Source organism: Squalius cephalus, assembly GCF_949319135.1.
Source record: "Squalius cephalus genome assembly, chromosome: 21".
NCBI classification, from domain to species: Eukaryota; Metazoa; Chordata; class Actinopteri; order Cypriniformes; family Leuciscidae; genus Squalius; species Squalius cephalus.
In genome coordinates, this window is record NC_137142.1 from 22,760,187 (window position 1) to 22,787,689 (window position 27,503).

Below are 27,503 nucleotides of genomic sequence, written 5' to 3' on the forward strand. Positions count from 1 at the left end.
TGGATGTCTCACTCTCTCTCTCTCTCTGACCAGTGTATTAGACCCATTCGAATATAGGAAAAATGTGAGAGTGCATGAGTCTACAGCTATTAAACAATTATGATTTCACAAGTTATAACAAGACATAAAATATTTCCAGTAGAGGAAGAACAGCCACGGGGTTGAATAAAAAAATGAATGAGCTAAACTACAAATGTAATCATCTTCATTTGCAATTAGATGTTTTTCTTTGTAATTGTGTTCCTTAAATACCTTTTTTCCCCCCCAATGATTCTTTGAATCCATGATATTTACCTAATGATTTTGTGCCAAAATGCTGTTTGTTATATAAACTATATAATTACCTGGATTCATGAGTTTGATTCATTGATTTCAACATCCTTCTTTTTGACTTTATGGGTTCAGTCAAACTGTCAACAATTTCACCTCTGATTCATCTCTGGAATCCTATTAGTCCCTTTAACCAGGCATACGTTTAGATCTACCATGGGTTACTTTTCTTTATGTAATATATATATATATATATCTGACAACAGCTGGTATATGATCATCACGGAGGTCAGATCTTACCATCATCGAGTCAGTCTGGGATTATGAAGAAACTGAAAAAATTGAGACAGAATAAATCCAGAAGAACTGGCAACGTCTCTAAGACACTTGAAGAAACCTGCCTGCAAAGCTACAGTACTGTGAAAAGTTGTGTAAAAATGCAAAAATAATGTCATAAATCTATCAATTAACTTTAATCAGTTAACTATTATTAACTGTTATTCATTTTTAACAATTAACTAAATCAAATCAATAGGTGTGACCACCCTTTGCGTTTAAAACATCTTTTGTCCAGGTACTCTTGCACATAGTTTTTAGTTTTGCAGGTAGGTTTTTTCAAGCGTCTTGGAAACGTTGCCACAGTTCTTCTGGATTCAGTCTCAGTTTTTCTGTTTCTTCATATAATCTCAGATGGACTCGATGGTGAGATCAGACCTCCGTGTGGAGCATCGGCTGTTGTCAGAATCCTTATAAAACAAAATATATAAATAACTAGCTTAAAACCATTTCTTTGGGGTGAAAAAACTAGTGTGCCCTAAGACTTTTGCACAGTACTGTATAAACCTATTTTCTGTGTTATTTTGTGAATTAAAAATAATAAATGAAATATGAGGTGCTGGATTCTAACAATTATTTTTTTATACTAAAAGAAAGAGACTAGACATGTAATAATTGCATATTTCTTCTATTTATGTAGCTTATTATTAACTTATATTATAAAACAGTTATTTTAGACTACATTTCCCATGATTCTTGATAATGACAATGACGTATAGACGGCCCGGAAATGACAACGAAGTAAATGGAACTTGCACCAATTTCAAAACATCTGCCTACTGATCACTTTACAGATGAAAAATCTGATTTATACAGTCTTGCTTCCGACTTAATTTTTACACCAGCAAAACGGATATATTATTTTGTCATTATAGAGTTATGTAGCCGTTTTCTCCTTTTCATAGCGATTTCACATAGTGTGAATCATGGAGACAACCCCGATAAAACTGACACCAGCTAACTTTAATGAAACTACACCGAATACAGCCCAGTCTTCTTCAAGTAGGTCCAGCGCAACCACGGTAAGTTACAGCTTATTGGCTTTTTGAGTTGATGTCTAATATTTGGTTTCAGACTAAGCTAACATTAGCAAAGAATGTTAGCTTGAACACCATTGTTATTTCTCACTCACAAAAACACGGTAAAGTTACTGTACTACTACTTGGCTTTGTGATTATTGTTGATACTTTGTTGACATTTGTTTTGTTTTTTGCTTCAGTCCATGAGTGCCTCACTGAGGGAGAAGTTAAAAAGAGCACGACACTCATTCAGATCCCCCCTCAGTGTGGTCAAACGCCTTAAAATTGAAGATGACAATCAACCACAGACTTCACAACCTGGAGACACAAAGCACAGCGTGACTGAGGAAAGAGAGACTGATACTGATGTCAATCAGAATGATATGAGGGAGCAAAGAGACTGTTCACACGATCACACAGCCGAGACTGTACCAAACGACTCGATTCAGCAATGCGAAGAGCTAAGAAAAGCAGTGAAGGAGAGATCAGAAACCTTGAGAAGATTAAAGATGGTCCAGATGTATAGAAACAAGGTAAACATCTAAATGAAGTATTGGCATTGACTTATAAGGATGGTGTTGTTGAAGTTTTTCTCTTTGCTCTTTCTTTCCCCATAGAATGACCTGATCCGGCTGCAGATGCTCATAGACAAGTGGAGATCCTGTGCTCAGTCTGTGCTGTATGAATTACAACGTGAATTACCCACAGAGGGAAAACAAGCTAGTCTGTCTCAGCTTATAGACAACTTTGGGTTAGATGACAAGTTACTGCACTTTGATAGGACAGAGGAAGAATTCACAGACACCTGAAAGTCTTTATATTAATTTTATTCACACTGTTAAACCGGTTGTAACATGCCATTTCAGACCAGGTTATTCATTAATTAACATTTGGATTGAGAAAATATCCAGATTATATGTGGAATTTATAAGACATTGCAGTGTGAATTTTGATAGGTTTATTAAACTGTATTGTAATTTATTAAACATTTTTTTGTGTTGTCATGTCTGTCTATTGAAATTTTTTTTTTTCAACCAAAAGCTGAAATAATAAATCTGTTATGTATCCTGAATCAGTTGTAGTGTAGTTGAGAAAGAGATGGGAAGTTCTTCATACGCAGTTTCTCAACCTCTGCTCTCAGTAGGAGTATCTCTTCAGATTGTGCTCCGACTGTGTTCAGCAGCTTCTTTCTCAAGATGATATCTTGGTAGTTCTTCTCTGCCTCTGTCTTTTTATCATCTCCCATTGCTGGTTAACATAGAACAAAATGTTGAGATATTTTGTTAAGTTATTGGGCCTAATTCATTGACCATGAACAGAATGTACAAATCATGCATCTTTTAAAAAATGAATTAAATTCAATAGGTTAATTTACACTACTGTTCAAATGTTTGTGGTCAGTAATTTTTGAATGCCTTTGAAATAAGTCTCTTATGCTTATGCTCACCCAGACTGCATTTATGTGATCAAAAATACAGTAAAAACAGTATTATTGAGAATATATATTACACTTTAAAATAACTTTTCTATTTTAATATATCTGATCACAAATACAGTAAAAACAGTATTACTGAAAATATATATTACACTTTAAAATAACTTCTATTTTAATATATCTAAAATGTAATTTATTCCTTTGATGACAAAGCTGAATTTTCAGCATCATTACTCCAGTCTTTAGTGTCACATGATCATTCCAAAACGCTGATTTGGTGCCCAAGAAACATTTCTTATTATTTACATTTCTCAGGATTTTTTGGTGAATAGAAAGTTCAAAAGAACAACATTAATTTTAAATATAAATCTTTTGTAAAAGTATAATTGTCTTTACTTTTCACACAATTTAATGTGTCTTTCGTTTGGCTCGAGGTCATGGTGCAAAGGACCCTAGGTTGATTTTACTCCGAACCATCCTTTTAAATAAAAGTATTAATTTCTTCTCCTTAAAAAAATAAATAAATTATTGACCCCAAACTTTTGAATAGTACCAAGTAATCTATTTTTGCTAAAAACAAATTGTTACTTTCTTTAATGTAGTAAAGATATAAAGTAATTTACCAACAGCCTCGACAATATTTCTTCTCTCTGCGACAGTTATCTCCATGTCACCCATTCTTAAGTCGAGGGCTGCGTTCTTCTCTTGCACGTGTGAATGTTGTCTGTTCAGGTGCTTTATCTGTTTCTTGCAATTCTTAATTTTCTTTTGATGAGTCTAGGCCAAGAGTGAAAAAAAAAAGACCTTTATATCTGCCACTGAATTTGATTAATGTAATCATTCAGACTGAATTTACAACTGGGGAATACCTGCGCTGAGAAATAAGCATCTGGCTAAGTTACTCAATATGATTATTATCTTTGCAAGGCGCTTGAAAAGTAATAAGCGAGTTTACCGTTTCCTGTAAATCTATGGTCCTCTCCAGAGTTGTGAGATGCTTTGACATCATGTTGTTATTACTTGTTTCAGTCAGGTACTGACATGAGAAAAATACAAAGAAACAAATATTTGTAATTGTAATATTATATGATTAAAGTTTCACAGACAAAGGTAGTCCTGAGCCATAGTGTGCTCTTGTCTTAGATCTGTTAAATCATATTCCTCTTTAATTTTTACTAGATTTTTTTTTCAATCAAGATTACTTAAAGTGTAAGACTAAAGATTAAATCCATACGTCTTGAATCTCCTGAGTGATGCGCAGGGTCTGTATGTCTCTGGCTTTGTTGCTAAGATCTTCCAGCTCCATTCTCATTCTCCTGTGATCCCACTCCTGCTGTATGATTCCTTTGCGGAAGTCTTTACACTCCACCATGCTGGCAATCTTCTGATCTCCTAAAGCCTGATTGATAAATCAGTTTACAAGTTATTAATGAATGAATGAAGAAATGAGTGAATAGTTGCATAAACTGACAAAGAATCAGATAAGTTATCTGTGAATTTATCAGACAATGTTCCTGTAGTTTTTATTTTGATGAGTAGTTCTCTTCACCCTGATGGTGCTGTTCAGGTCCTCAATTACTTCGCGATGGATCAGCAGAGCATCGGTGTTGTCAGCAATGAAGTCTCCAGCCTCCACTTCCACCTGGCCTTGCTGTAGAAGGATCTGCACCATGCAGTCCAGTCGAAACCTCATCTTCTCTTCACAAAGGCTAAGACAATATTAGGTAGGAAATTATTTGCTCACCGATTCTCAATAACATCTTATTTCCAGTGATATCCTTAATTTATATAATGAAATGTCTTCTCACCCACTAAGTTCATCAGTGAGATTTTTGATTTCAAGTTGAGCATTCTCGTCCTCATCTGTTCTCCTCTGAAGAAAAGCCTGCATCTCCGCCAGGGTCAATGCCTTTAGTTTGACCTACAGGAGTCAACGTAAAACCCTTCTCAGACGGTTTTTGATTATGAATTATGAGGAACTCAGCTTAAGATTTGGGGGACTTTTAGCTTCTTTCCGTCATGTCTACCCATTCTCACCTTTTGTTCACTTTCCACTTTGGCCCGTCTGGCCAGGCAAAACCTTTCCCAAACGACTGGATCTAATCCTTCCGGCATGTTCTCTGGAGCTTCCAACTCTTCCATGGCCTTCATCATCAGAGAGAGTCCATCAGATGGTGCTGTTCCTAACAGCGCCCCCTCTTTAAACGGGTTGTTTTCAGTCTGAGTTTTTATCTTCTGAACCCTGTCAAACAATGCTTTTTTACTCTTTTCAAAGGTAATTAATACTGGACAAACACTTGCAACTTCTCTGAAATAATACCTGGGTCTGCGTTTGTAAAGCTTATAGAGCTGGTCAATTATATGTCCAGGGATGTCAAAAAACTCTTTGCGAAATCCTTTGTCGAGAAGCTTTTAAAAAAGGAGAAGGGCTTATAAAATAAGACTTTCTTGGTGAGAACATTATGGACATGCATATGCATGATATTTTCGTAATCTTACTTTGTCCTCAGCGACTGTGTTATCATACACCTCTCTAAACTCATCAACGGTCTCCCTGTGTTTTTTCAGTTCTTCCCCAATTTCATTCTGTCAGGAAAGAGAGGTGACTCATACATTAGAAAATGTACAAAACAGTCTCACAGGAACGGATTACAGTGCCACACAAGTTTGTTCTTGCCTGAAATTTTTGTCTCATCATCAGGAACATTATAATTGTCTAATAACAAATAATAACTGACAATTTCTGACATGGTTATAGAGTTGCTGTAAACAGACAACAGCACGGCTGAATAAATAATAAAAGACAGAATATCTACATACAAACGAAGATCACCTTTACAATTCGTGCCTTATCAAGTTTAAGGCTCAATTGTTTCTCTCTGCAGAGGATCTCTTCTTCGGTTTGAATGGAGTGAACCAGATTTGCAATCTTGAGCTCCTCCTGAAGGATAAAAAATCATAATCTATAGTAGTAGATGAGCAGTTACTGTTACATGACTACATTGTTAGCAGGTCATGTTATTTGTACACAGTACGCCCCTGAAAAGGTGACATGCAAAAATGTAATGATGTTTTGTATCATCTTACTTGGTATATGACCATCTCTGATTTCACCTTCCTTTCAAACAGCTTTGTGAGTTTTTCGTCAAACATCTGGGTAGCCTCTTTAATAGATGTCAGCAGTTTCTTCATTTCTGTCTCCAGTGTCTAGGAAAACAGTGACTTTGTTTTAAAGAGATTTGAAATGTAAGGGAGTGATTGGTTATAGGAATAGTTCATCCAAAAATGCAGATTTGACACCAACGATGCCAAATGACCATTGGTTTTTGCATATACTGTGATGGATTTTGAAGCAGCAACTTGAATATACTTGACTGCAAGTAAGATTTTGTGATGTCTATTCCTCACAAAAAAGTTATTGTATAGCCTCAGATGATCTGAAATATAGTATAAGCATTGTATGGATACATTTTATGATACTTTTATGGTGCTTTAAAAAATAATAATTTTCAAAGCTTGACAGTACAAACCTACAGAATATGGGTGAACGATCCCTTTAAGTGTAATGTGATCAAAGTCATACTTTTCTGTATTTCTCCTGCTCCTCTCTGAGCTCCTTTGCTTTTTTCTCAAACTCTTTGAAGCTCTTTCTCTCTTCTTCTGTCCACTGTACTTCAGGTTTAGACATGAACTCAGGCTGAGGTACTTCCTATGAAATAAGCATATCTTAAATGTTATTTTCCCCTACCTTGGTGTACTTATTAATAAATATATTTATACATTCCAATAAGATTATATCTGCCATCTCACCATCTTCAGCACATCCTCTTTTTTAAGCTCCAGAACTCCACCCATCATTACATTGAGCGCTTGATCTCTCATTTTGTCTGACTGCAATGGAAATGCAGAAAAGTTATTATCATCTAATATACTGAAATATCAAAGTAACACACTGTATCGTTACAATATCTGTAAATATAAGACCGTTTTCATATTGCAGCTTAATGTTTTATACTATTTAAAAGTTTTGGGTCGGAGAAGTCTCTTATGCTCACCAGACCTACATTTATTTGATCAAAAATACAGTAAAAACAGGAATATTGTGAAATAATACAATTAAATGACTGTTTTATATTTTAATATATTTTAAAATAAAATGTATTTCTGTGTCACATGATCCTTCAGAAATCATTCCAATATGCTGATTTGCTGCTCAAGAAACATTTCTTATTATTATCAGTGTTGCTGCTTAATATTTTTGTGGAAACCTCAATACATATTTTTAGGAATTTTTGATCACTACAAAGTTCAAAAGAGAATTTTGTCACTTTTGATCAATTTAACACATCCTTACTTAATGTGTTAATTTATTTATTTCAAAAAGAAATCGTACTGAGTGTATAAATTGATTAAATTTAGAATTTTTATATGAATACATAATGAATAGATTAAAAACTGAATGTTGGTCCACTCTTTTTTTAAACCCTAGATTATTAAACTGATATGACTAAAATGAAATTGAATGGTTGTGTTAAACATGAGTTATAAGGTGAAAATAAATAGTTTAACTGTTAAAAGCACACCTGTTGTGAGGTACAGTAATGTTATACCTGGGCTGCAAGCATTTGCCGTTTGTCTTCTTCTCTAAGATTTTCTTCTTTTTCTTTCTGCTCGGGGGTGAGGTATTTCTCAACCTTGATCTAGAAACACACACATGAATTTGCCTGTCAGGCTCTCTGTCCAAAATAATAAATCAGTGTTTGCCATGTTTACATTATTTAAACGATATAAAGTATATGATATAAGTATTTCAAATTGAAAAATATAAAATGGGTCTGCTGTGTATCAGACTTTTTAGACAATGGATCGGGTGACTTGGACCAATAAAGGTAAGATAAATCCTAGATTAACCCTAGAATTATTTAAAATCTTCTATACAGACTGCCTGAGTTACCTCTAAGTCGGTCACAGTAAGAGCTCTCTCAGGACACTCATTATCGGTGAGATTAGGCTCCCACAGGGTCTCACTTAGGTCCAGCTCAGTCATAATTTCAGAGATACGCTTCTTCTTCTCTCTGACACGGTTGATTTCCTGCTCCTTCTGCTTGTAAACTGCCTCAAATTCTTTGTTGAATGCGCTCTTCACTTTGTAGATAACATCCTTCATAAAACAACCATGAAATATAGCAAATTAATTGTAGTTCAGACCCAAATGAACCCTTTTTTTTTTTTACTCTTTAGACAGTTTCTGTACTTAAAACAGGATGCAAACACACAAATAAAACAAAATTTGTCCTGACTCTAGTTGTTTATCAAGACAACAAGAAAAATCATCACCTTTAGCAAGGTGATTTGGTTGATTTTCTGCTCTCTGACATGTAATTTAAACTGGTTGTAGAGATACGGGTTGACGCCTCCATAAAGAGCACTCAGGCTGCCAGTCAGAGCAGGACTGTCCTCTGCTGCCATCTCCTCCCTTTTCTCTACAGAGATTGTGTCTAAAATCGTCTCTTGAAGCTATGAAGAATATTCATATTATTTGTGTCAGGTTTTATGAATCTAACATCTGTAGAAACAAACACTGTGTATCCAGCGTCAAGGTACATTATGTTCAGTATCATGTGAGGCTTTGGTTGCTATGGAGGAATCCATTCCAACAGCTGACTCATTATTGTTTGAGTAATACACTGTACATTTACTTGTGAATCTTCTTGTTCAATCTGCCTCGTGGTCTCAACCCTATGAAGCTCTTCAAGTTCCTTTTCAGTGCGTTCCTTCATGGGGTAGTTCTTCACCTCATTTTCAGAATGAAAGGCCTGGGGGCAATGAAGAAGACACAAAGACACTGACAGTTGGCAGCTGTATAGTATTTCTAGTAGTTACAGGTAAGCCAGGTTAAATTGATGGATGTGTATATTGTTACAAAGGTTTTTCCCCCACATAAAATCTACCAGATACCTTAATGGCTTTCCCTTTGACTTGCATGGAATCCCAGAATTCTCTCTTCAGGACCTCCCTCTGATAGCACTTAGCCAGATTCTCCATCTCAATCTCCTTCCTCACCTTAAACCACAAAAAAAAAAAGTTGAGATGTATATATTAGTTTTTACATAAATATTGGATGATGTATCAACATTCTAATCATAAGATATTATTGTTGAACTATAGGGGAAAGAAATTCTATAGAAACTGAAAAGCTTGTTTGTACAAAAGTGACGTGACGTGTTACGTGTAGCCAAGTATGGTGTCCTGTACTCAGAATTTGTGCTCTGCATTTCACCCATCCAATTGCACACACACACACACACACACACACACCGTGAACACACACTCGGAGCAGTGGACAGACATTTTTGCTGCGCCACCCAGGGAGTGATTGGAGTTTAGGTGCCTTGCTCAAGGGCACCTCAGTTGTGGGTAATGAGAGAGGAAGAGAGTGCTGTTCATTCACTCCCAGCACCTACATTTCCTGCTGGTACTGAGACTCGAACCCGCGACCTCCGGGTTACAATTCTGGCTCTCTAACTAACTATTAGGCCACAACTGCTTCCAAAAAGATGTCTATATAAGTAATCTGCTCTTAATCATCTGTAAACAGTCATGTTTACCCTGGTAACCTCCTGCTTTCCCTCCAGCTGCAGTCTCTGTTGCTCCTCCACATCCAGGTTAAATTCCTGTTGCTCCAGTTTCTCCATGTCTGCCAGACTCTCATTCTCCTCCATCATAGCTTTGATCTGGAGTGAGCCAGAAACAATTAGGATGAACCTTTCAACTTCAAATGTGTGTATGGAAACAATCAAGTTAAATAATAATTTGTTTAATATATACATTAATAATAGAAGTGGAGGATTCTTTCTCTTACTCTGTCACGAAGAACCTTAATGTTTCTTCTTAGGTTCTTCTTCGTCTCTGCATACTGCTGGATCTCTTCTTGGAGAACCTGGTGAGATAACACTAGAGTCATAATCTTAGTATTAATGGATTATCTTTCAGTTATTCTATTTCTTAAGCATCTTCCTTGATGTTTGTGGAAACCAGTATAATAAATATCCACTGCCATTCAAACGTTTGGGGGCAGTAAGATTTTTTTGTATAAAGTCTTTAGGCTGTATTTATTTGATCAAAAATATAGTATAAATATTGGTTATGGTTTTGCTCAATTTATTGGGTTTTGATCAATGTATTCACTGTGGTGATAATAATAGTAATAGTAGTAGTATGAATATAAATAACATAGTAACTATTACAGACCCAAAACTTTTAAGTGTAAATTTTTATATTAAGAAAAAAAAAAATGTAATGCACAGTGCATACTGTAACATAACGTTATAACACCTTTGCCAGTACCACATCAGTGGTTAACATTTATCCATGTTAATTATTTCCATAAATATATTTTGTAATCATATGAATTTTTTCTCGAGGAGGCCTGTGATCAGCCATTTTAAACTCATAAAAAATAAACACAAAAGTTGTTGCAACCTGAAAAGAATTAGCTGCTGGCAACAAATGATTCTATATTATACAATTAAGAACAATAAACACACTTTCTTAATTAAATGAGACACAACACCACATAAATAAATTCAGAGACAAACACTAACCGCATCAAATTTCCCATCAAGCCATGTAGAACTAGTTGGGGATGCAAAATAGTTTTCCTCTTGTTCAGCTTCATGACTCATCTTTTCATTAAAATTGGCCTGCAGGGAGAATTTTTTGAAAGATTATATTGTGTATCTCAAGGAACATCTCCCCAGTTAAACTGCTAAACCAGGTACAATATTATGCCTATTATTTAAACATTAGAAAGCGCTGTTTCTATACCTCTTCTGTATGAAATGATGAGGCACATCTGGTAAAGGATTGTGTCTGTGAATCCCAGTCAGTCATTTTGGTGAGGACAGTGTTCTCTGAGGATACTACTGACTCAAAAGAATCAGCAATTGATTGACCATACTGGGTAGCTGCAGCTGCTTTGTCAGCCCCAGAAAGCTTTAGCCTGATAAATTTGAAAGCATTGTAAAAACAAAAATGCTTCAGGTCCAGCTTCAAGGGCATTTTAAAATGACCAGAGAGAGAAAATATTGTTATAGATCAAAGTTCTATAGTAATATTGTCTGTTTGATGTTTTTTGAGACCCCAAGCTCACCTTAGCCTGCTGCAGACAAGCGAGCCATCCCTCAGGCCAGTGGTGATGAGGGTCTGACTGTCTGGGGTGAAACAAACAGATCCGACTCCATCCTGCCAACATGAGTGGCACTGCAGCTGCACACACCTGTCCTGCATGTCAAAGGCATACTCTTACATACTCTTCAGATATTTGGGCATTTTCTGAGAAACATGTTGCTCCAAGCCCAGTGCTCATAAACATGGATGAACTTGTAGAGAGTGGTTTTAACAGACAATACCATTGTTGAAATCTCACAGATGCACAGCAGTCCATCCCTGCCAACTGTTGCCAGCCAGGCTTGATCTGGAGAGAGCTGTAGAAATGCAGGGCTCAGAAAATGGCCCGATGCCTCCTTCTCTGGTATAAGTTGAACTGCTTCCTGCACATTAGAGGGCTTTTCACTACTCTGTATAACACATGAGAAGCAGTTAGGAGCACTGCCAAAAAACTAAATAAAACTGTCATCAAGCTGTGAGTGTTGTCTGTTCTTATTGCACCTCAGGGATACTGAATCTTTGCAAGACTTTTCTCTGTTGGCAGTAACCAAATATCTTGTTTGTGGCCAGGACACAAGAACTAAGTGCGTGAGGGAGCTCGTACAAACAGCTGTGAAGGACATCTTTACGCAGACGGCCGTGGACATCCACAAAACTTGTTGAGTCTGGAAGAGGCACAACATTATAATAAGGAAAGCTGGAGTGATGTACTCTGAATTTCTATCTTTTGTTCTCCTAATTTATCAGCAAAGCCAGGCTTCTATGCCAGCTTCAATTATGGCATGTTTTTTCCTGTATGGCATGTACCTGTAAGCTCTTGCACAAACAACGTCAGTAGCAGAAGTACATTTCCCTCATTGATTTCTCTCCCTGTCGTGCTGCATAGCACCAGCACTTTAACCTGTCCGTTTTCCTTTTGGTACTGAGTGGAAAGGCTTACAATGGCACCTGGAGCCTCTGTAAAACAAAACAAAAACAAAAAAAAGTAAAACAACTTGTTAAAAATTACTTAAAACTTTAGGCAAGAAAGTTAATACACTGCCATTCAAGGTTGGGGTCAAGTAGGTTTTATTTTTATTTATTATATAATATATATAATATATAATAATATATCTCAGAAAGTAATTTATTCCTGTGATGGACCACTATCCTTCAGAAATCATTGTAATATGCTGATTTGGTGCTAAGAAACATTTTTTATTACAATCAATCTATTTTTTCTGCATTCTTTGATGAACAGAAAGTTCAAAAGAACAGCATTTATTAGAAATAGTTTTTATTATAAAAACGCTTTTATTATAATTAGAAATGTATTTACTGTTTTTTTTTCCAATCAATTTAATGCTCGCTGAATAAAAATATTAATTTCTTTCAAAATAAATCTTACTGACCGAAACTTGAAAACAGAGTATGTTGTCCTAAAAATTACCAATCCATCCAATAACTTCAAATCCTTTTGATGGCCTTGCATTCAGCACAAACATGCGTGAGTCTGATGCTCCAGTGATTAAGAAGTTGCCACCTTGATCAAACCTGTTGAACAAATATATATTATACAGTATGCTCAACATTCAGTTCACATCCCATACAGCATCATGGTGTCGGCCCATATCCGGCACACATCTGGTACACGTAGATTCCACACGTACCAGATGTTGCTGTCTGGGTTTATATTTGTTCTAAAGAAATATGAGAGCAAATAACCCTGCAGCTAAGAAACTCACACTAAATGGTCTACAGGGACATGGTAGAAATGAACTCTGTGAACTAATCTGGGCTTCTGTTTTGTAGTCATCTCCACAAACAGGACATCTCCAGTGGCTGTCCCTACAACAACATACTGCGCTACGAGGCAGCATGCCATACTGGTCACCTGAAGTAAAGTCGTACCAAATAGTTATACACAGATTTGAGTATTTATGATTTGGGAAAAATAAGTACTGTGTGATTCATATAAAACCTGTAATTATAGCACTAACATGTGTTTGCAGAGAGATAGAGCCCATGCATTGTCCATCATCCAGAGCCCACAGCTGTACGTCTCCTGCTTCTCTGACTGACTGCAACAATGGAGATACAGATGCTATTTTCAATAATATTTTATTTCTACTTTTTGTAATCTAATATATATTACACTGTAATAATACTATTTTAATAGTATCAATGTATTATTTAAAATAATTAAATGGATAGTTCTCCCAAAATTTTTAATTATGTCATCATTTACTCACCCTCAAGTTGTTCCAAACCTATATGTATTTCTTTCTTCTGCTGAACACAAAAGGTATTTTGGAGAATGCCAGTAACCTACAGTTGATGGGCCCCATTGACTTCCATTGCATTTAAAAAAAATTAATACAAATTTATACATATTATGGAAGTCAATGTTGCCCAGCAACTGTTTGGTTACCCATATTCTTCAAAATATATGTTCAGCAGAAGAAAGAAATTCATACAGGTTTGGAGCAACTTGAGGGTGAGTAAATGATGACAGAATTTAAATTTTTGAATGAACTATCCCTTTAACCTAATGACAGTGCAAAGGTCTTTTACCAAACAAATGCTTCTATCAGTGTAGATTGGAGAAACAGCCACAAAATCTCCACAGAGGACATCTAGGACTTTGACAATTTTATCCTTCAGAAGTGGTTTGAATCGGTAAACACAGCCCTGTGAAGCAAAACCAGGATTTATTAACAATGTTTCTCATCAATGTCTTTAAATAATTGGTTTTTTTATAATTTGCATTGCATTATGGCATAAATATAAGGCTATGATGAGTTTTTGATCAAATATATTGTACATTATAATAAAACTGTTTTTACAATAATATTTATGTGGCATGAATCATAAAAATACATTGGTTTTATAGTAAATTATAATAACACTTACTGTGTTACAAGGTAGCAGCAGCGTCTCACCGTCAGGGGAAAAGCATATAGCCGAGGCTGCCTCATCCAAAGCCCAAGTCTGCACTACCTCTAATTTGTTTCCTTTTATTTGTATTTTTCGTAAAATGCCTTCCTGTAATGGTTTTGTAAATGCTCTTGAATCAGGTTGAAATTATGTCTCACTTGAAAAGAGAGTAGTGTTTAGTTTCAGGGCTATTATCAGGGTGAAGATAAATAACATTTCTTACAATTCCTGCAGAGAAGAGATTACAGTCCTGCAGTGCTAAGCTCTGGAAACTGCCCTCCTGTAGGGACGTTTCACTGTCATCTGGGATGTAAAATTACAATAAAATGCAATTAAAATAAGATCTAAAAAAAAAGGAACTAAATCAGTCTAAAACTCATACTAGTTACAAAAATGTCAATAGTGAAATCAATAATGTTCTAATTTGATATGTATCAAGTATAAGTTTACCTGTGCTGGTTACTTCAGTTTGGGGTTTATACAGGACAGAGACAAGCAAAGTGTCAGGATTCACACAAAGCAGGAAACCTTCCTTGCAACCAACATACAGGTCAGAAGAAGTTGACCAGCAGATGGCACTTGGACACAGTTTTGCTTTCATTAGTTTCAAAGGCTGTTGGGACAAAGACAAATATTTTGCTGTGACTTTCACAAAAATCAAGTGTAGTCTGAACGTATCTTTGCCATAGAAAAGCTCTTGAAAAATGACTGAATCGAAAAATGGAAAACATATAAAACATTTTTTGTTGATTTTTTTTGTTTTAGATTATTAATTCAGCACTAATACAAACCTATGTTCAGGAGAACTACTGGTTTACGAGAACACACTTCTAACTAAAGACACAACCCATACCACAAAGTTGTCAGCTTTGTCTCCACTCAGTCCAGCGACAGCTGAAGTGGGCATCTGAGGATAGAAGTGGGTCAGCTTCCCACTGGGCATATGAGACGGGTTTGCTTCACACTCAATAGCTGAACCATCAGTGGCGGGGAGATCGACAGCACTTGCCAAGCAAACATACAGAAGATATAATGAGTACAATAAACAATTTCTGTGCATTGATCCCATCAGCATATGAAATACATGTGCAAATAACAGTGACATCTGCTGGAGACACACTCTACCTAGGATTCATCAAATGATCGTTGCCACATCTTTCAACATTCCAGATGGTAAGGGCTTTAGATTTTACAGCACAAATTTGATACCAGTTCATGGGGTTGAAAACCAGTGCTGTGATGTCCTCTCCCAAAATTGGATGGCTACAAAGTGGAATCATACTCTCCCAGTTCCTAAAAAGATATTAATTAATAATATTAAAACTGTAATGCAAAATATAAATAACTTCTGTAGCAAATCTCAGACTAATGTAAATAAAATTGTTGTATTTGTATTATATATATATATATATATATATATATATATATATATATATATATATATATATATATATGAAGATTTCAGATGCAAAATCATCTGACAAGTCTGTCTAACGTTTTTCTTTAATTTTAACATTTTTATCAGGCTCCTATGTATAGGTTTCTACCTAAGTACCGACATTTCTGATTGGGCTGAGGTTGGGATTTAGTGAGTTTGAAGTGAAAGTATTTGATGAACGTATACTAAATGCGGAGAGCATTCACTCAATATTTTATACTTTTAGAGGCTTTTTTTATATGTCTTCATATATATATATATATATATATATATATATATATATATATATATATATATATATATATATATGTGTATATATATATATATATATATATATATATATATATATGTATATATATATATATATATGTGTATATATATATATATATATATATGTATATATATATATATATATATATATATATATATGTATATATATATATATATATATATACACACACACACACACACACACACACATGAATTTTACCATAACGTGATGGTGTGATCAGGTATGGAGGAAGAACTGACTAAATAAGGGCCAGTATCACACAGAGCCAAAGCTGTATAGCCCAGTTTAGTTGTACCTAAAAAAACAAAAGGGAAAAAGTTTTAAATAGTTTTACATGTTAAAAATAGTTTTACATGTTTACAAAATTGTGTGTGTCCTAAAACAGCTCTAGGAGTTTGTTGTTTAAGGTGCAACTCAAAAATAGCTGACCTTTCAGTTCACACATTAGCTCAAGCTCTGGATAGTTGTAGACAAAGATGGAAGGATTCAGTCTGAGGTCAGAGAAAGCAAGACACCTGCGATGTCCACTTGCTGTAAAGGCCCCAATTCCAGAAGCAGGACTCTCCAGAGTCTTCCTCGTTTTAGTTTCCACATTGAGGAAAACAATGAAATTTCCGCAGGTGTAGCAGGCTGTTTTCTTGTCGACAAATTTAAATGTGCCATTGGTGAATCCTTGCACCCACCTTATACATGGCAATAAACAAAAAACAGCATTATTTACATATCTTTTGTATGTATTCTCATCATTGCAATGAATACTACAATATTTGTACATATTTTATTAGCTTTCTTATTGTTTTATATTTTATTGTTTGTGTTTATTTTTTTATTTTCAGATTGTAAGAGTAGTACGTTGATTTTAGTGTATTTTAGTTTACTTTATATCATAAAGTATTTCCAGTGTGTGCTGTGTAAGTTATATTCGAGCATGTTTTCTGCTCAATGCTAGGTAACGTTAACTGTTAGCTAACTAGGATAACGTTACTGATGCAAAAATTTGTTATCCAGTCAGGATAACTTTACAAGTTAAAATTCATTATGTGCAACAGAAACAATGTTCAGGACTTTCCAAGTTTTCTCAAATAAATAATTCGTAACTCACCGAACTTCCAAGTTTCCCAGTACATCCATTTTCAATCCGTAAGCAGCAGCAGCTCACCCTCTGAGTGTGTGCGCCTGTGTCCATAGCAACCCATAGCACACGGACTTCAATAACAACACACATTTTATTGTTTTATTTTATTAATTTAATTTTAAGATTATAATACATATATGAAACATGATATAATATTATGCGTAGTTTGTATGGTCTTGTAACACCACTTGCTTGAACGTTAACAAAAGATGACTTTTGACTTCAAAGTGTAACGTTAGCCCTTTTGCTTTTCACCATTAACAGCTCCTGATTACTGGCTAAAAATGTATATAACACTTCTAATGATATGTATAATGATTTTTAATAATGGTGTAATTAAGTTCCCAGATGTCAATATTAGCGATTAGATTAGAACGTAAATATCGTGTAAATGGCGTTATAATCGAGACAAATTGAATGTAATAAGAATTAATTATTTTTTGTTTCTAAGTTTTCAGACACGTGCACGCGGTTTTATCCCAGAATTAAAGGGATAGTTCACCAAAAAATGAAAATGTTCTCATCACTTACTCACCCTCATGCTGTTTCAAACCTGTATGAGTTTCTTTCTTCTGTTGATCACAAAATAATATATTTTAAAGAATGTTGGTAATCAAACAGTTGACAGAAGCCATGACACCGGCATAGTATGGAGCCCATCAACTGTCTGGTTACCAACATTCTTCAAAGTATCTTCTTTTGTGTTTAACAGAAAAAAGAAACTCATACAGGTTTGTAACAACAACGTGAGGGTGAGTAGGTGATGACAGAATTTTCATTTTTGGGTGAGCTATCCCTTTAACTCAACTGTTTTTCTGTTGCTGACTAGAAATCGTACTGGTGACTCTTATTTTGAAGGTGTGCTTGAAGCAGATTTTGAAAGGGAAATCAGTATCGGATTCACAAAGCGTTTCAGTTGGGAACTATCCAACCTACAATGTTGGACACGGCGTCGTGAGTAATAAAGTAATGTCCTGCGAAAGTGAGAGGACAGCATCGTCCATTATATAAACGAATGATCGGTAAATGATTACTGTTGCTATTATTAGCCCATCGTATATGGAGTTTAACTTGACAGAATGTCGTTTAGCCTGCATTTCAAATAATTAGCTTAGTTAGCCAGCCGTGGGCGTGGGTTAGCTTAAATGTAGTCATGTGTGAGTGATGTGGTGGTGGTGTGACTTCTACAATGTCTTCATCACGTGAATGACTGTAACGGTTGTTTTAGCATATGAACCGACAGATTACGCTCATTCATATCAGTTCGTGCCGTGTACAGTAGGACGGGCGAGTCAGCACTTCATTTGAGGAAGCAGCTAGCCTGCGTAGCCAGGACAAGTAATGGAGACGCTATGTTTTAAAAAGATACCGAGTTGCCTTCGTAGACAACATCATAGGCTCAGTCGAACAAAAAACTGCACTTCTGCATTAGCGTTCTAGGTAGGCAGCTCACTAGGTGTTGAAACGCAGCCAGACTGCAATTCCGAGTCACTGACAGCCTTATGACTGACACTCGTTTCCCTAAAATAGTTATTCAGCTCTCACTGTCACTAATACATGCACGGTGTGGCCATAAGAATGTATTTGTATATATTTGTATTGCACATTTGCATTTGGAAACATTACTTCCGTGTATGGGGGCTGTGTTTGGGTCTAATGGACTTTGAAAACCTGTTATCTCGGTTTGCTGTGCAGCTCTCCAGAGATTATTCTGTGTGTGTGTGTGGTGGGGGGGTAGGGCTCGGCTCAGTGGAGGGAGGTTCTGCAGCACAGGCTGATCTACTTACATGTTTGCAACCAGGGCCCTAGCTTGTGTTATAAGCTGATCTTTTGTCACCTAAATTGAGTGTTTATCCTAAGTATCGACTCAGCTTTCCTTTTTACAAACTTGTCTTTCGGCAGGTGAGCGCTGGCTAAATGACAATGGCACATGTTGGGGCAGTAGTTGCAGCAATGGCTGGTGTGATGTCCATTCTCCTTCATTCTTCCATACACAAGATTGAGGAAGGACATTTAGCTGTGTATTACAGGTGAGTTTAAGGAACTTGCATTGGAAATATCCTGGGTTTCATGCTGCTTATGTTAATCATTCATAAAATACCTGTAATATAATTGTAGGTTGGGGAAAGGCTTGATCAGTTAACTTTAAGTCGTTCAAAATGCAAATTGTCATCATTGCTTACCTTCATGTTGTTTCAAACATGTATGACTTATTTTCTGTTTAACATAAAATCAAATATATAAAGAAATTACTTTTTTTTTGTCCATACAATGGAAATCAATGCTCACCGGAACGTTTTAGTTACCAACATTCTTCAAATATCTTCTTTTGTGCTCCACAGAAAAATGAAAGTAAAACAGGTTTGAAATAACATGAGGATGAGTAAATGACAGAATTTTCAGTTTTGGGTGGACTATCACTTTAAGTTTAACTTTAAGTGATAGTCCACCCAAAAATGAAAATGGCAGTGGTAATGTTATTTCTATGCAAATGAAATTGGTGACATTTATCATTCACTATCATTCATATTAGTTCATGTGTTTTACCATTTATTTTTCAGAGGAGGAGCTTTGTTGACATCTCCTAATGGCCCAGGTTACCATATAATGCTGCCTTTTATCACTTCATACAGATCAGTGCAGGTACAGATGTCTTTTTGTTTTGTTTTTTACAATGGGCCTAATAACAAATTAATTATTACTCTTATTACAGATTTAAATGTTGCTGATCATGATAATTTTATTTGACTTCTGTAACAAGGGTGGGTTCTTGAATATTTTGTTGAAAATGCTTTTTTTTTTCTCTCATGTTTGCATCATATTTATAGACAACTTTGCAAACTGATGAAATAAAAAATGTGCCTTGTGGAACCAGGTAAACCTTCCTTTTGTTGGATGTTCTGTTAAATGTATAATAAATAGCCATCTTTATTTTGCGTGGTATATTTTCTTTGGCTCTTGAATAAAAAATAATAATTTCATGTCTTCCACAGTGGGGGTGTTATGATCTATTTTGACAGAATTGAAGTGGTCAACATGCTGGTTCCATCAGCTGGTAAGAGCCTTAAAGTTCCCGTGAACTGGAAGTTGCAACCGACTTTACTTCCTTGTTGTGATGTATTTCCAAGTGAAACGGAGGGCGGGGTTTTACTTTAGCGCACCTCCTCTTCATCCCTTGCTCATAGCGCACTGACTGTTGGAGGGGAGTGGTTAAGGACATTTTCAGATTTTGATTAAAGTTTACCATGACAAAACAGTTTTTCTTCTGTGTATTAACTTGCACGGATTAATTGTTCTCCACAAGACTAGTAATGTGCACTAACATAGTAAAAAGGGTCAATTTTGATTTCATGACGACTTTAAAGAGAGAGTTCACCCAAAAATGTAAACAAAAAATCTCTCATCATTTACTCACCCTCAATCCTCTTTCAAACCTGTATTACTTTCTTCTGTGGAAGACAGAAATAATGCTCTTGTTCGTTTTCTCCACAGTGCTGGAGATAGTGAAGAACTACACTGCAGACTATGACAAGACGCTAATCTTCAACAAAATTCACCATGAGTTAAACCAGTTCTGCAGTGTGCACACACTACAGGAAGTCTACATAGAGCTGTTCGGTGAGTGTGAGTCACTTATGTCAAACAGTTTATTCTACCAAGAATACTGTGAACTTTTAGTTGTTTATATGAGCACTGACGTTTCTGCTGTGTCATAAGTTTCGTCTTTGTCAGAGACTTGCATTTGTGTCGTTTTTGTTTGACAGACATAATTGATGAGAACTTAAAGACTGCACTGCAGAAGGACTTGAATGCTATGGCTCCTGGTCTCACTATTCAGGTATGGTTTTTAATCCACTGTTTCTTTTCTCTGAGGTATCAGCTTTGACTTCAGCAGAATTACACACTTACATGATATATTGCAGGCTGTGCGAGTCACCAAACCTAAAATTCCAGAGGCAATCAGAAGAAACTATGAGCTAATGTGAGTGAATATTTATTTATTTTTCTTATATTATTCTCTGCAGTTTGATTGGATGTGATTTAAGGTATCTCCATATTGTGTGCTTTTAAAATGATAGTTGTGCTGTTTTTCACGCTTTTACTCTGGTAGATTTTTAACTCTTTCCCCGCCAGCGCTTTTTAAAAAATTTGCCAGCCACTGCCAGCGTTTTTGATCATTTTCACAAAATGTTCATGGCCCTAGAATATTTTGTTGTATGAATACCTGAACATGCAATATATCAAAAGAAAGAACAGACCCTCTGCTTTTAAACAACAAAAAAAACCTTTTTATTCTAACTTCATGCATTTTTTTTTATCAACACTTAAATGTGGAAAGTTTCATAAAAAAGCAACATTTTGAGCAAAAAGCTGAGAAAATCACGTTTTTGTCAAAGACTACATCGAGATTGGATTCAGAACGATGATCAAAACATAAATGGAGTAAACTGAGTCCATCAACACCCCTACTTCTTCACAGTCCTCAGGTCTGCCAACTCTAACGCATTTGACACTTTTCACACGCTCTCACGCCACACGTCCATTTTTTCACGCAGTGAAAAATCACGGAGCAAAGAGGACACTGACACCGACACCGACAGACTAAACAGAGCAGGTTACTCTTGATATGAAAAAAATTCTCAGCTCTCAGGTTCTGTCCATTTTATTACGAAATTCAGACAATAAATACCGTTTTGGCGCTTGTAAATGTGACGTGACAGAGCGCCTCAGTTCAAGTAAACCAATCATCTGTTACCTTTTATTTAAAGATACAGTACAACGTACCGAAAGGTATATATGCCTCATACATAAATAATATTGATCAATCAGTGTTTTTCAACCATGGAAAGAGGTTAATAAAACAGCAGGAGAACAATTATGGCACAGAACGTTACATTTACCTCAGGAAAGCCATTTAATGACCATAGCACGTTAGTTGACTAGAGAAAGAGCTATATAGAGAGGAGTATTTTGCTAAATATGTGCACTATATGTGAACCTGGATCACAAAACCAGTCACAACTTAAGTCGCACGGGTATATTTGTGGCAATAGCCAACAATACATAGTACCGTGTAAACATTGTAACGTTGTCACTAAACTTAATAAAATTCTGTTTAGTTAAAAAATGTTTTGACAATCACAATTACACCTATTGTAATGCAAGTTGTTTTTTACGATCCCCCCAATCCACTCCCCCCCTCCCCCTTCCATAATTCTCACTCCAAACTAAACTCAGAAGTTTGGCAGCCCTGGTCCTATAGCTCATCTTAGGTCAATTCATTCAGTATCATTAGGCTGTTTAATGTTGATGATTGCATTATTTTACATATGCATATGATTTCATATGCTATCGCTTGTTTCTGCATCATCTTTTCATGTGTTTTGATATGGAGATTCAGTACTCTTTCAGAAGATGTGCCATAGCGCCCCCTACCCTATAATAGTGAAAACACAGAAAGTCGGAAAATTCTGTCAAAAGCGGGAAAGTGTTTTCTCACAAATGATGGAAATTTCCGTCCATCATTTAACCAAGAGTTAAAGAGGATTTATTGAGATTTACCGTTCAAACTTTTAGGGTCTTTAAGATCTTTTTTTTTTTTGCTTTTATGCTTACCAAAGCTGCATTTATTTTATATAAAAAAAACTGTAATATTGTGAAATATTATTACAATTTAAATAACTTTTCTATTTTAATATATTTTAAAATGCAATTCATTCCTGTGATGGCACAGCTGAATTTTCAGCATCATTACTCCAGGCTGCAGCGTCACATGATCAATCATTCTAACATTCTGATTGGTGCTCAAGAAACATTTATTATTAGCAATGTTGAAAACATTGTTGCCTAATATTTTTGTGGAAACGTGTGATAAATCTTTTTGTAGTATTCTTTGATTAATAGAAATTTCAAAAGAGCAGCAGGAAACCTTCATAACATTTAAATCAATTTAATGCATTCTCCTTGCTGAATGAAAGTATTGAATTCTTTCAAAATAAATCTTACTGATCCCAAACTTTTGATCGGTAGTGTTCTGAAAATCATCAGGCATCTTGATTTATTGTCCTTGAATGCATGTATCTATTGTTACAAAATTGTTTTCCCTGTCTTTTATGATCTGCAGGGAAGCAGAGAAGACAAGGCTGCTTATCACCGTTCAGACGCAGAAAGTTGTGGAGAAAGAGGCTGAAACTGAGAGAAAGAAGGCCATCATAGGTGAGTCCAACTTACAAATATAATGCTGATCATGTACAGGATCAGAGTTCTGCCCTCATTCATCTTGTGTGTTGCTCTCATTACAGAGGCTGAGAAAATGGCTCAAGTGGCAGGGATTCACTTCCAACAAAAAGTGATGGAGAAGGAAACGGAGAAAAAGATCTCCGAAATTGAAGGTCTGGTTTATCTACAGAGCATTTTCACTGCATGTCACACAGAGTATGTTGCTCATCAGACCCATTTTTTGATTGTAACAGATGCTGCTTTTCTGGCAAGAGAGAAGGCAAGAGCAGATGCAGAATATTACACTGCTGAAAAATTTGCTGAAGCCAACAGGGTAAAAAACAAAAAACACACTTTTTTTCTATTATTTGTTACATTTTTGTGTTGCTCAATGTATTTTTAAATTTTTTTTACCATTTAATTTATTTAAGAAAATGTGCCCTTTACACGTGAACATTCAGTACTTTATTGTCATAATTATATCGAATTCCTTGGAAGATCTCGTTTATTAGCTTTAAAGATGTTTTAAGTGTTTGTATTAAGTGTATTTACACAGTGTTTAATCTGTAACACTTTACAATAAGGTTTAATTTAACAAAATTACCTAAAATTAATTAGGAATATTTATTTTTATTAAACTAAATTAGTTAATTGCTACATTTACTAATACATTTTTAAAATCCAAAAGTTAAGTAAGTGATAATGATGTACATCCAACTGGTTGTTATTGCAGAATAAACCCTGACAGGGTGATTAGGACTTACATGACTCTGAAGGGGTTTATTCTGTGATAACAACATTATCCCACTTATTACACAGCTTATTGCCACATAAGTAAGTAATTAGACATGAAATATTGAAAATGTAAAAATATTTTATTAGCTCTTTAAACGCGAAAGCTTCCGCAGAGAGCGCAAGAGCAGAGTTCAAACTAGGCGGACATTTAAGGGATTCAGTACGGTCATACCTCTTATTACACAGTGTTTCACTTAGATAACTATGGGGATAATATATATTGATTTGAGATGAAACTAATTTAAAATCGTTGTTATCTTATTTTCATTACAGCTGCATTTGTATTAAAAACAAGAGAGAGTGAGTCCGTGATACCGGATGATACTAATTAAATACCTGTACACAAAATATTGATTTGAGTTTTAATATTTTAATAGCTCACCAAATGTAAAACTTCCACGAGGAAAAATCTTTCCCAGTAAGTGTAAACTCCCCGTCTTCAGTGACAATAACCTGGATGAGCCTGCGTTATCAGTTTTTAGCGGTTGTTATCGGGGAATAGAGTCAAGTATTCCACATAGCTGTGTAATAACATTAGTTAATGCACTGTGTATTAACATTAAAAAACAATGAACGACTATATTTTTATTAACTAACATTAACAGAAATTAATAAATGGTGTAAAAATCAATTGCTCCCTGTTAGTTTACCTTATTGTAAAGTGTTACCCTTTAACATGTAGGTTTAAATCACAGACTGGTGTAACAGTAAGTTTGTTCACTTTTAGTGAGTAAACTATCAATCTAATCTGTTAATTGCATCAACGAGAAAGCAAAAAGACTTAAAGTAGATTGTGTGAAGGAATTTCACTCTTTTTCAGCTTATAGACCTTATGTAGCTCCGCCCCTTTTCAGCGCTGCGCTCGTTGTCTTTTGACTTCCGGTCTGTATTTTCACAGCGATCTTGCGTATAATGAATGAACGGCTCGTTTTAAAATCTTCCCGGTCTACTGACATTTGTTAAGACATCTGCTTTAAACATTACAATCCTCATGATAACTTTCGTTAACTTTACATTAAGTAAATCCACTTCAAGAGCTAATTACTCCTGGACAGCAATGCCATAGAAATATACAGAGCGACCGCAAAAACGGAAGTTCAAAGACAATATTCTAAAGATGGCGGCGCCCTCGTTTCTCTGGTGCATAAGGTCTATACAAAGCTCAAATATCCTTCAATCTAGCTATATTAAGAGAGCACATGGAGGCTGTAGCTGATTTTATATTGGTGCTAGTGTCCACTCTGAACACATGGAGGCACATTCACGCATTCCTTCAGTACAGTTGATTCCACAGGAAATGCTCAGATCATTTATCAGACTACTGTCTCCCTCCTCCACAGCTGAAGCTTACACCAGAGTACCTGGAACTGATGAAATATCAGGCCATAGCCTCAAACAGCAAGATCTACTTCGGTCAGGAAATCCCAAACATGTTTGTAGACAACAGTGCCTCCCGTCCAGCCGTGGGCCAGGGTGCGGCAGATTTGATGGAGCAGCTGGAGTCCTTGAGTATGAAAGAGAGTCTTAAGAAAGCGCCCAAGCCCAAAGCCACAGAAGGCCACTGAGGGGCCTGAGAGCTGTCCACCCCCTCTTCCTCTGCAATTTCTCTCTCTCTCTCTCTCTCTCTCTCTCTCTCTCTCTCTCTGTGTGGGGCATGGGTGCTTGTGAGGCATGCTGACATGGATGCTTTCCACTCTTCTACTGCAGTGGGGTTGGGTGCTTGGCTAGCTGTGCTGTGAGTCAGTAACCTGAAGAGACTGTCACACAGAGCCTGTGGTTTTCCAGCAGTCAATTGAGAACTAAAAAGAAATGTCTAAGAACTGTGCTACTGAATATTGCCAGGTTGAATTGTTGCGATTCAAATATAAAAAAAAAAAAATCCCTCCTATGTCCCTAACTCACATCAGCATGCTTTTTCCCTTTTTTTGCTCTCAACTTTTGATTCTCTTTTACAAATCCATGCTAATTATTTTTTAGATGCAAATGCAACTATGTGAATTATGTGAACATTTCGAGGTTTACCCTTTATGTGTTGTCTTTAACATAACTGGAATTATAAGGCATCACACTAATTGAGATCAAAGGCAGTGGCTTTATTAGCTACAATATGATGGGACTCATTTTGTAGCCAACATTTGTCATCTTTTCTTTAATATAATATATATTTAAGGGATACTTAACCCTAAAATGTATATTCTGTCATCATTTGGTCACCCCCGCATCGTTCCAAACTTGTAAGACCATCTTATGTGGAACGAAGATATTTAAAAAATAATAATAATAATAAAAGGGTTTTTCTTTCTTCTTTTTTTTGCCCATAGAGTGAATGTTGTTGAGGTCCAATATTGTACCTTACTTGGACCCCATTGACTTTCATTGTATGGACAAAAACAGTTTTAAACAATCTTTTAGAATATCTATCTTCTGTGGAACACAAGAAATAAAGTCCAACTGGTTTAGGATGACGTGAGGATGAGTAAATAACAGAATGTACATTTTTTTTGGTGATCTACCCCTTTAGAAAAGTCCTCATTTTCATTGTCTCTAACTTCATTATAGTTAAAATCTTAATTTAGTTCAGCCACAGCTGCAGAGATCAGTGGCTTTTACATGTAAGATCGATCTTGTTTTAAAATTATCCCTGCTTGATTTTTGTTGATCTTTATGAAGACTTTTTCTATGACCTTGAGACCTGAATACTTGGTGTGAATTAAATTTCATGTAATGTCAGAAATAGTGGGTTTGGTATAGTATTGTGTAGCGTTTGTGGGTGCTCTGTGGATGATGTTGAATTGTTGGTTTATAGAAAGGGTGACACTGATCATGGGTTTCATAAAGTTTCATAAGATGTTAATGTTTTGTTCCGGGGCTCCTGCCTTTGAAAAGCAATGAGATGAACCGCTGTTTGTTTATAGTCGGTTCCTTTATGACTGAAAATGCCTTTATGCCTTTAGTTGAGCTTGCTCGTTTTGTCATTACTGGAAGGAGTTTATTTCAAAGGGAATTCAGTTACAATAAGGGCTACAGTATTATTAGGCACTATCAAAGAAATTTAGCATTATGCTGGATGAATGCATTAATGATCAGACTTTGTAACAACATATTAATGCATTTTGGGAGCCAGGTGATGTTTTTCACTGGAGTTGCCCTGAAGCCTCAAAAGCTTCATCAGAATTTCACCACTAGAGGAAGCCAGTGATCTTCAGGAATCTAAAGACTGGACAACAAAGAGTTAAATGACTCCAAAAATGTGGCAATGCTTCTCTTAAAAGTCTGCCTAAGTTGTTTTCATATGCCAATATTAACAATTCATTAAATCAAACCATCCAAACTAGGTTTTGAATAGTGTCTACTAGTGCTATCTCTCAGGAAAAGAGACCTGTGTGCTAACTTGAATGACCAGCTTTTATGGTATCTTACATTTAAACTCTGACCACTTCACAAACAGATGTGGAGTCATGTTGTCTGTGTGAATCTGT

At 35.8% G+C, this 27,503-nt stretch overlaps 3 protein-coding genes across 5 annotated transcripts; 2 read left to right on the top strand and 1 right to left on the bottom strand.

Moving 5' to 3' along the window:
- The first annotated feature begins 1,307 nt into the window (after positions 1 to 1,307).
- On the top strand, positions 1,308 to 2,485 carry sfr1 (SWI5-dependent homologous recombination repair protein 1). The gene is made up of 3 exons (XM_079855574.1): positions 1,308 to 1,628; positions 1,826 to 2,158; positions 2,243 to 2,485. Exons 1-3 carry the CDS (start codon positions 1,533 to 1,535, stop codon positions 2,432 to 2,434), a joined length of 621 nt encoding a protein of 206 aa, XP_079711700.1. The 5' UTR covers positions 1,308 to 1,532; the 3' UTR covers positions 2,435 to 2,485.
- A 212-nt stretch (positions 2,486 to 2,697) lies between these two features.
- On the bottom strand, positions 2,698 to 17,058 carry cfap43 (cilia and flagella associated protein 43; the record flags this gene model as incomplete). Its single annotated transcript, XM_079855550.1, has 38 exons — positions 16,978 to 17,058; positions 16,305 to 16,558; positions 16,074 to 16,170; positions 15,271 to 15,438; positions 14,999 to 15,149; positions 14,596 to 14,758; positions 14,369 to 14,448; positions 14,122 to 14,253; positions 13,783 to 13,899; positions 13,209 to 13,289; positions 12,954 to 13,102; positions 12,659 to 12,762; positions 12,037 to 12,186; positions 11,731 to 11,894; positions 11,472 to 11,639; positions 11,213 to 11,343; positions 10,888 to 11,062; positions 10,665 to 10,763; positions 9,923 to 10,000; positions 9,669 to 9,794; positions 9,019 to 9,123; positions 8,760 to 8,876; positions 8,398 to 8,577; positions 8,015 to 8,221; positions 7,671 to 7,760; positions 6,871 to 6,951; positions 6,644 to 6,769; positions 6,148 to 6,267; positions 5,894 to 6,001; positions 5,560 to 5,646; positions 5,381 to 5,469; positions 5,098 to 5,302; positions 4,869 to 4,981; positions 4,610 to 4,769; positions 4,295 to 4,459; positions 4,016 to 4,096; positions 3,684 to 3,837; positions 2,698 to 2,873 (listed from the first exon to the last, which is right to left on the bottom strand). Exons 1-38 carry the CDS (start codon positions 17,004 to 17,006, stop codon positions 2,698 to 2,700), a joined length of 4,980 nt encoding a protein of 1,659 aa, XP_079711676.1. The 5' UTR covers positions 17,007 to 17,058.
- A 769-nt stretch (positions 17,059 to 17,827) lies between these two features.
- Positions 17,828 to 27,088, top strand: erlin1 (ER lipid raft associated 1). 3 transcript variants are annotated; one of them, XM_079854581.1, is made up of 12 exons: positions 17,828 to 18,032; positions 18,913 to 19,040; positions 19,572 to 19,653; positions 19,839 to 19,885; positions 20,004 to 20,065; positions 20,503 to 20,628; positions 20,775 to 20,848; positions 20,934 to 20,992; positions 23,135 to 23,226; positions 23,313 to 23,402; positions 23,484 to 23,563; positions 25,365 to 27,088. In XM_079854581.1, exons 2-12 carry the CDS (start codon positions 18,928 to 18,930, stop codon positions 25,587 to 25,589), a joined length of 1,050 nt encoding a protein of 349 aa, XP_079710707.1. In that variant the 5' UTR covers positions 17,828 to 18,032; positions 18,913 to 18,927; the 3' UTR covers positions 25,590 to 27,088. The 3 variants fall into 3 exon arrangements, with proteins under 3 accessions (XP_079710707.1, XP_079710705.1, XP_079710706.1); XM_079854579.1 differs by having other exon boundaries at positions 17,877 to 18,032; positions 20,503 to 20,634; XM_079854580.1 differs by lacking the exon at positions 17,828 to 18,032 and adding an exon at positions 18,432 to 18,450 and having other exon boundaries at positions 20,503 to 20,634.
- The last annotated feature ends 415 nt before the right edge of the window (positions 27,089 to 27,503 follow it).

What these genes read in the sequence shown, in the direction of transcription:
- sfr1 (XM_079855574.1), top strand. Translation starts at nt 1,533, where the DNA reads ATGGAGACAACCCCGATAAAACTGACACCAGCTAACTTTAATGAAACT. An exon ending in GTAGGTCCAGCGCAACCACG is followed by an intron (nt 1,629 to 1,825) that starts GTAAGTTACAGC and finishes TTTTTGCTTCAG; the next exon opens with TCCATGAGTGCCTCACTGAG. An exon ending in TCCAGATGTATAGAAACAAG is followed by an intron (nt 2,159 to 2,242) that starts GTAAACATCTAA and finishes CTTTCCCCATAG; the next exon opens with AATGACCTGATCCGGCTGCA.
- erlin1 (XM_079854579.1), top strand. Translation starts at nt 18,928, where the DNA reads ATGACAATGGCACATGTTGGGGCAGTAGTTGCAGCAATGGCTGGTGTG. An exon ending in CTCCTGGTCTCACTATTCAG is followed by an intron (nt 20,849 to 20,933) that starts GTATGGTTTTTA and finishes GATATATTGCAG; the next exon opens with GCTGTGCGAGTCACCAAACC. An exon ending in AGAAGAAACTATGAGCTAAT is followed by an intron (nt 20,993 to 23,134) that starts GTGAGTGAATAT and finishes TATGATCTGCAG; the next exon opens with GGAAGCAGAGAAGACAAGGC.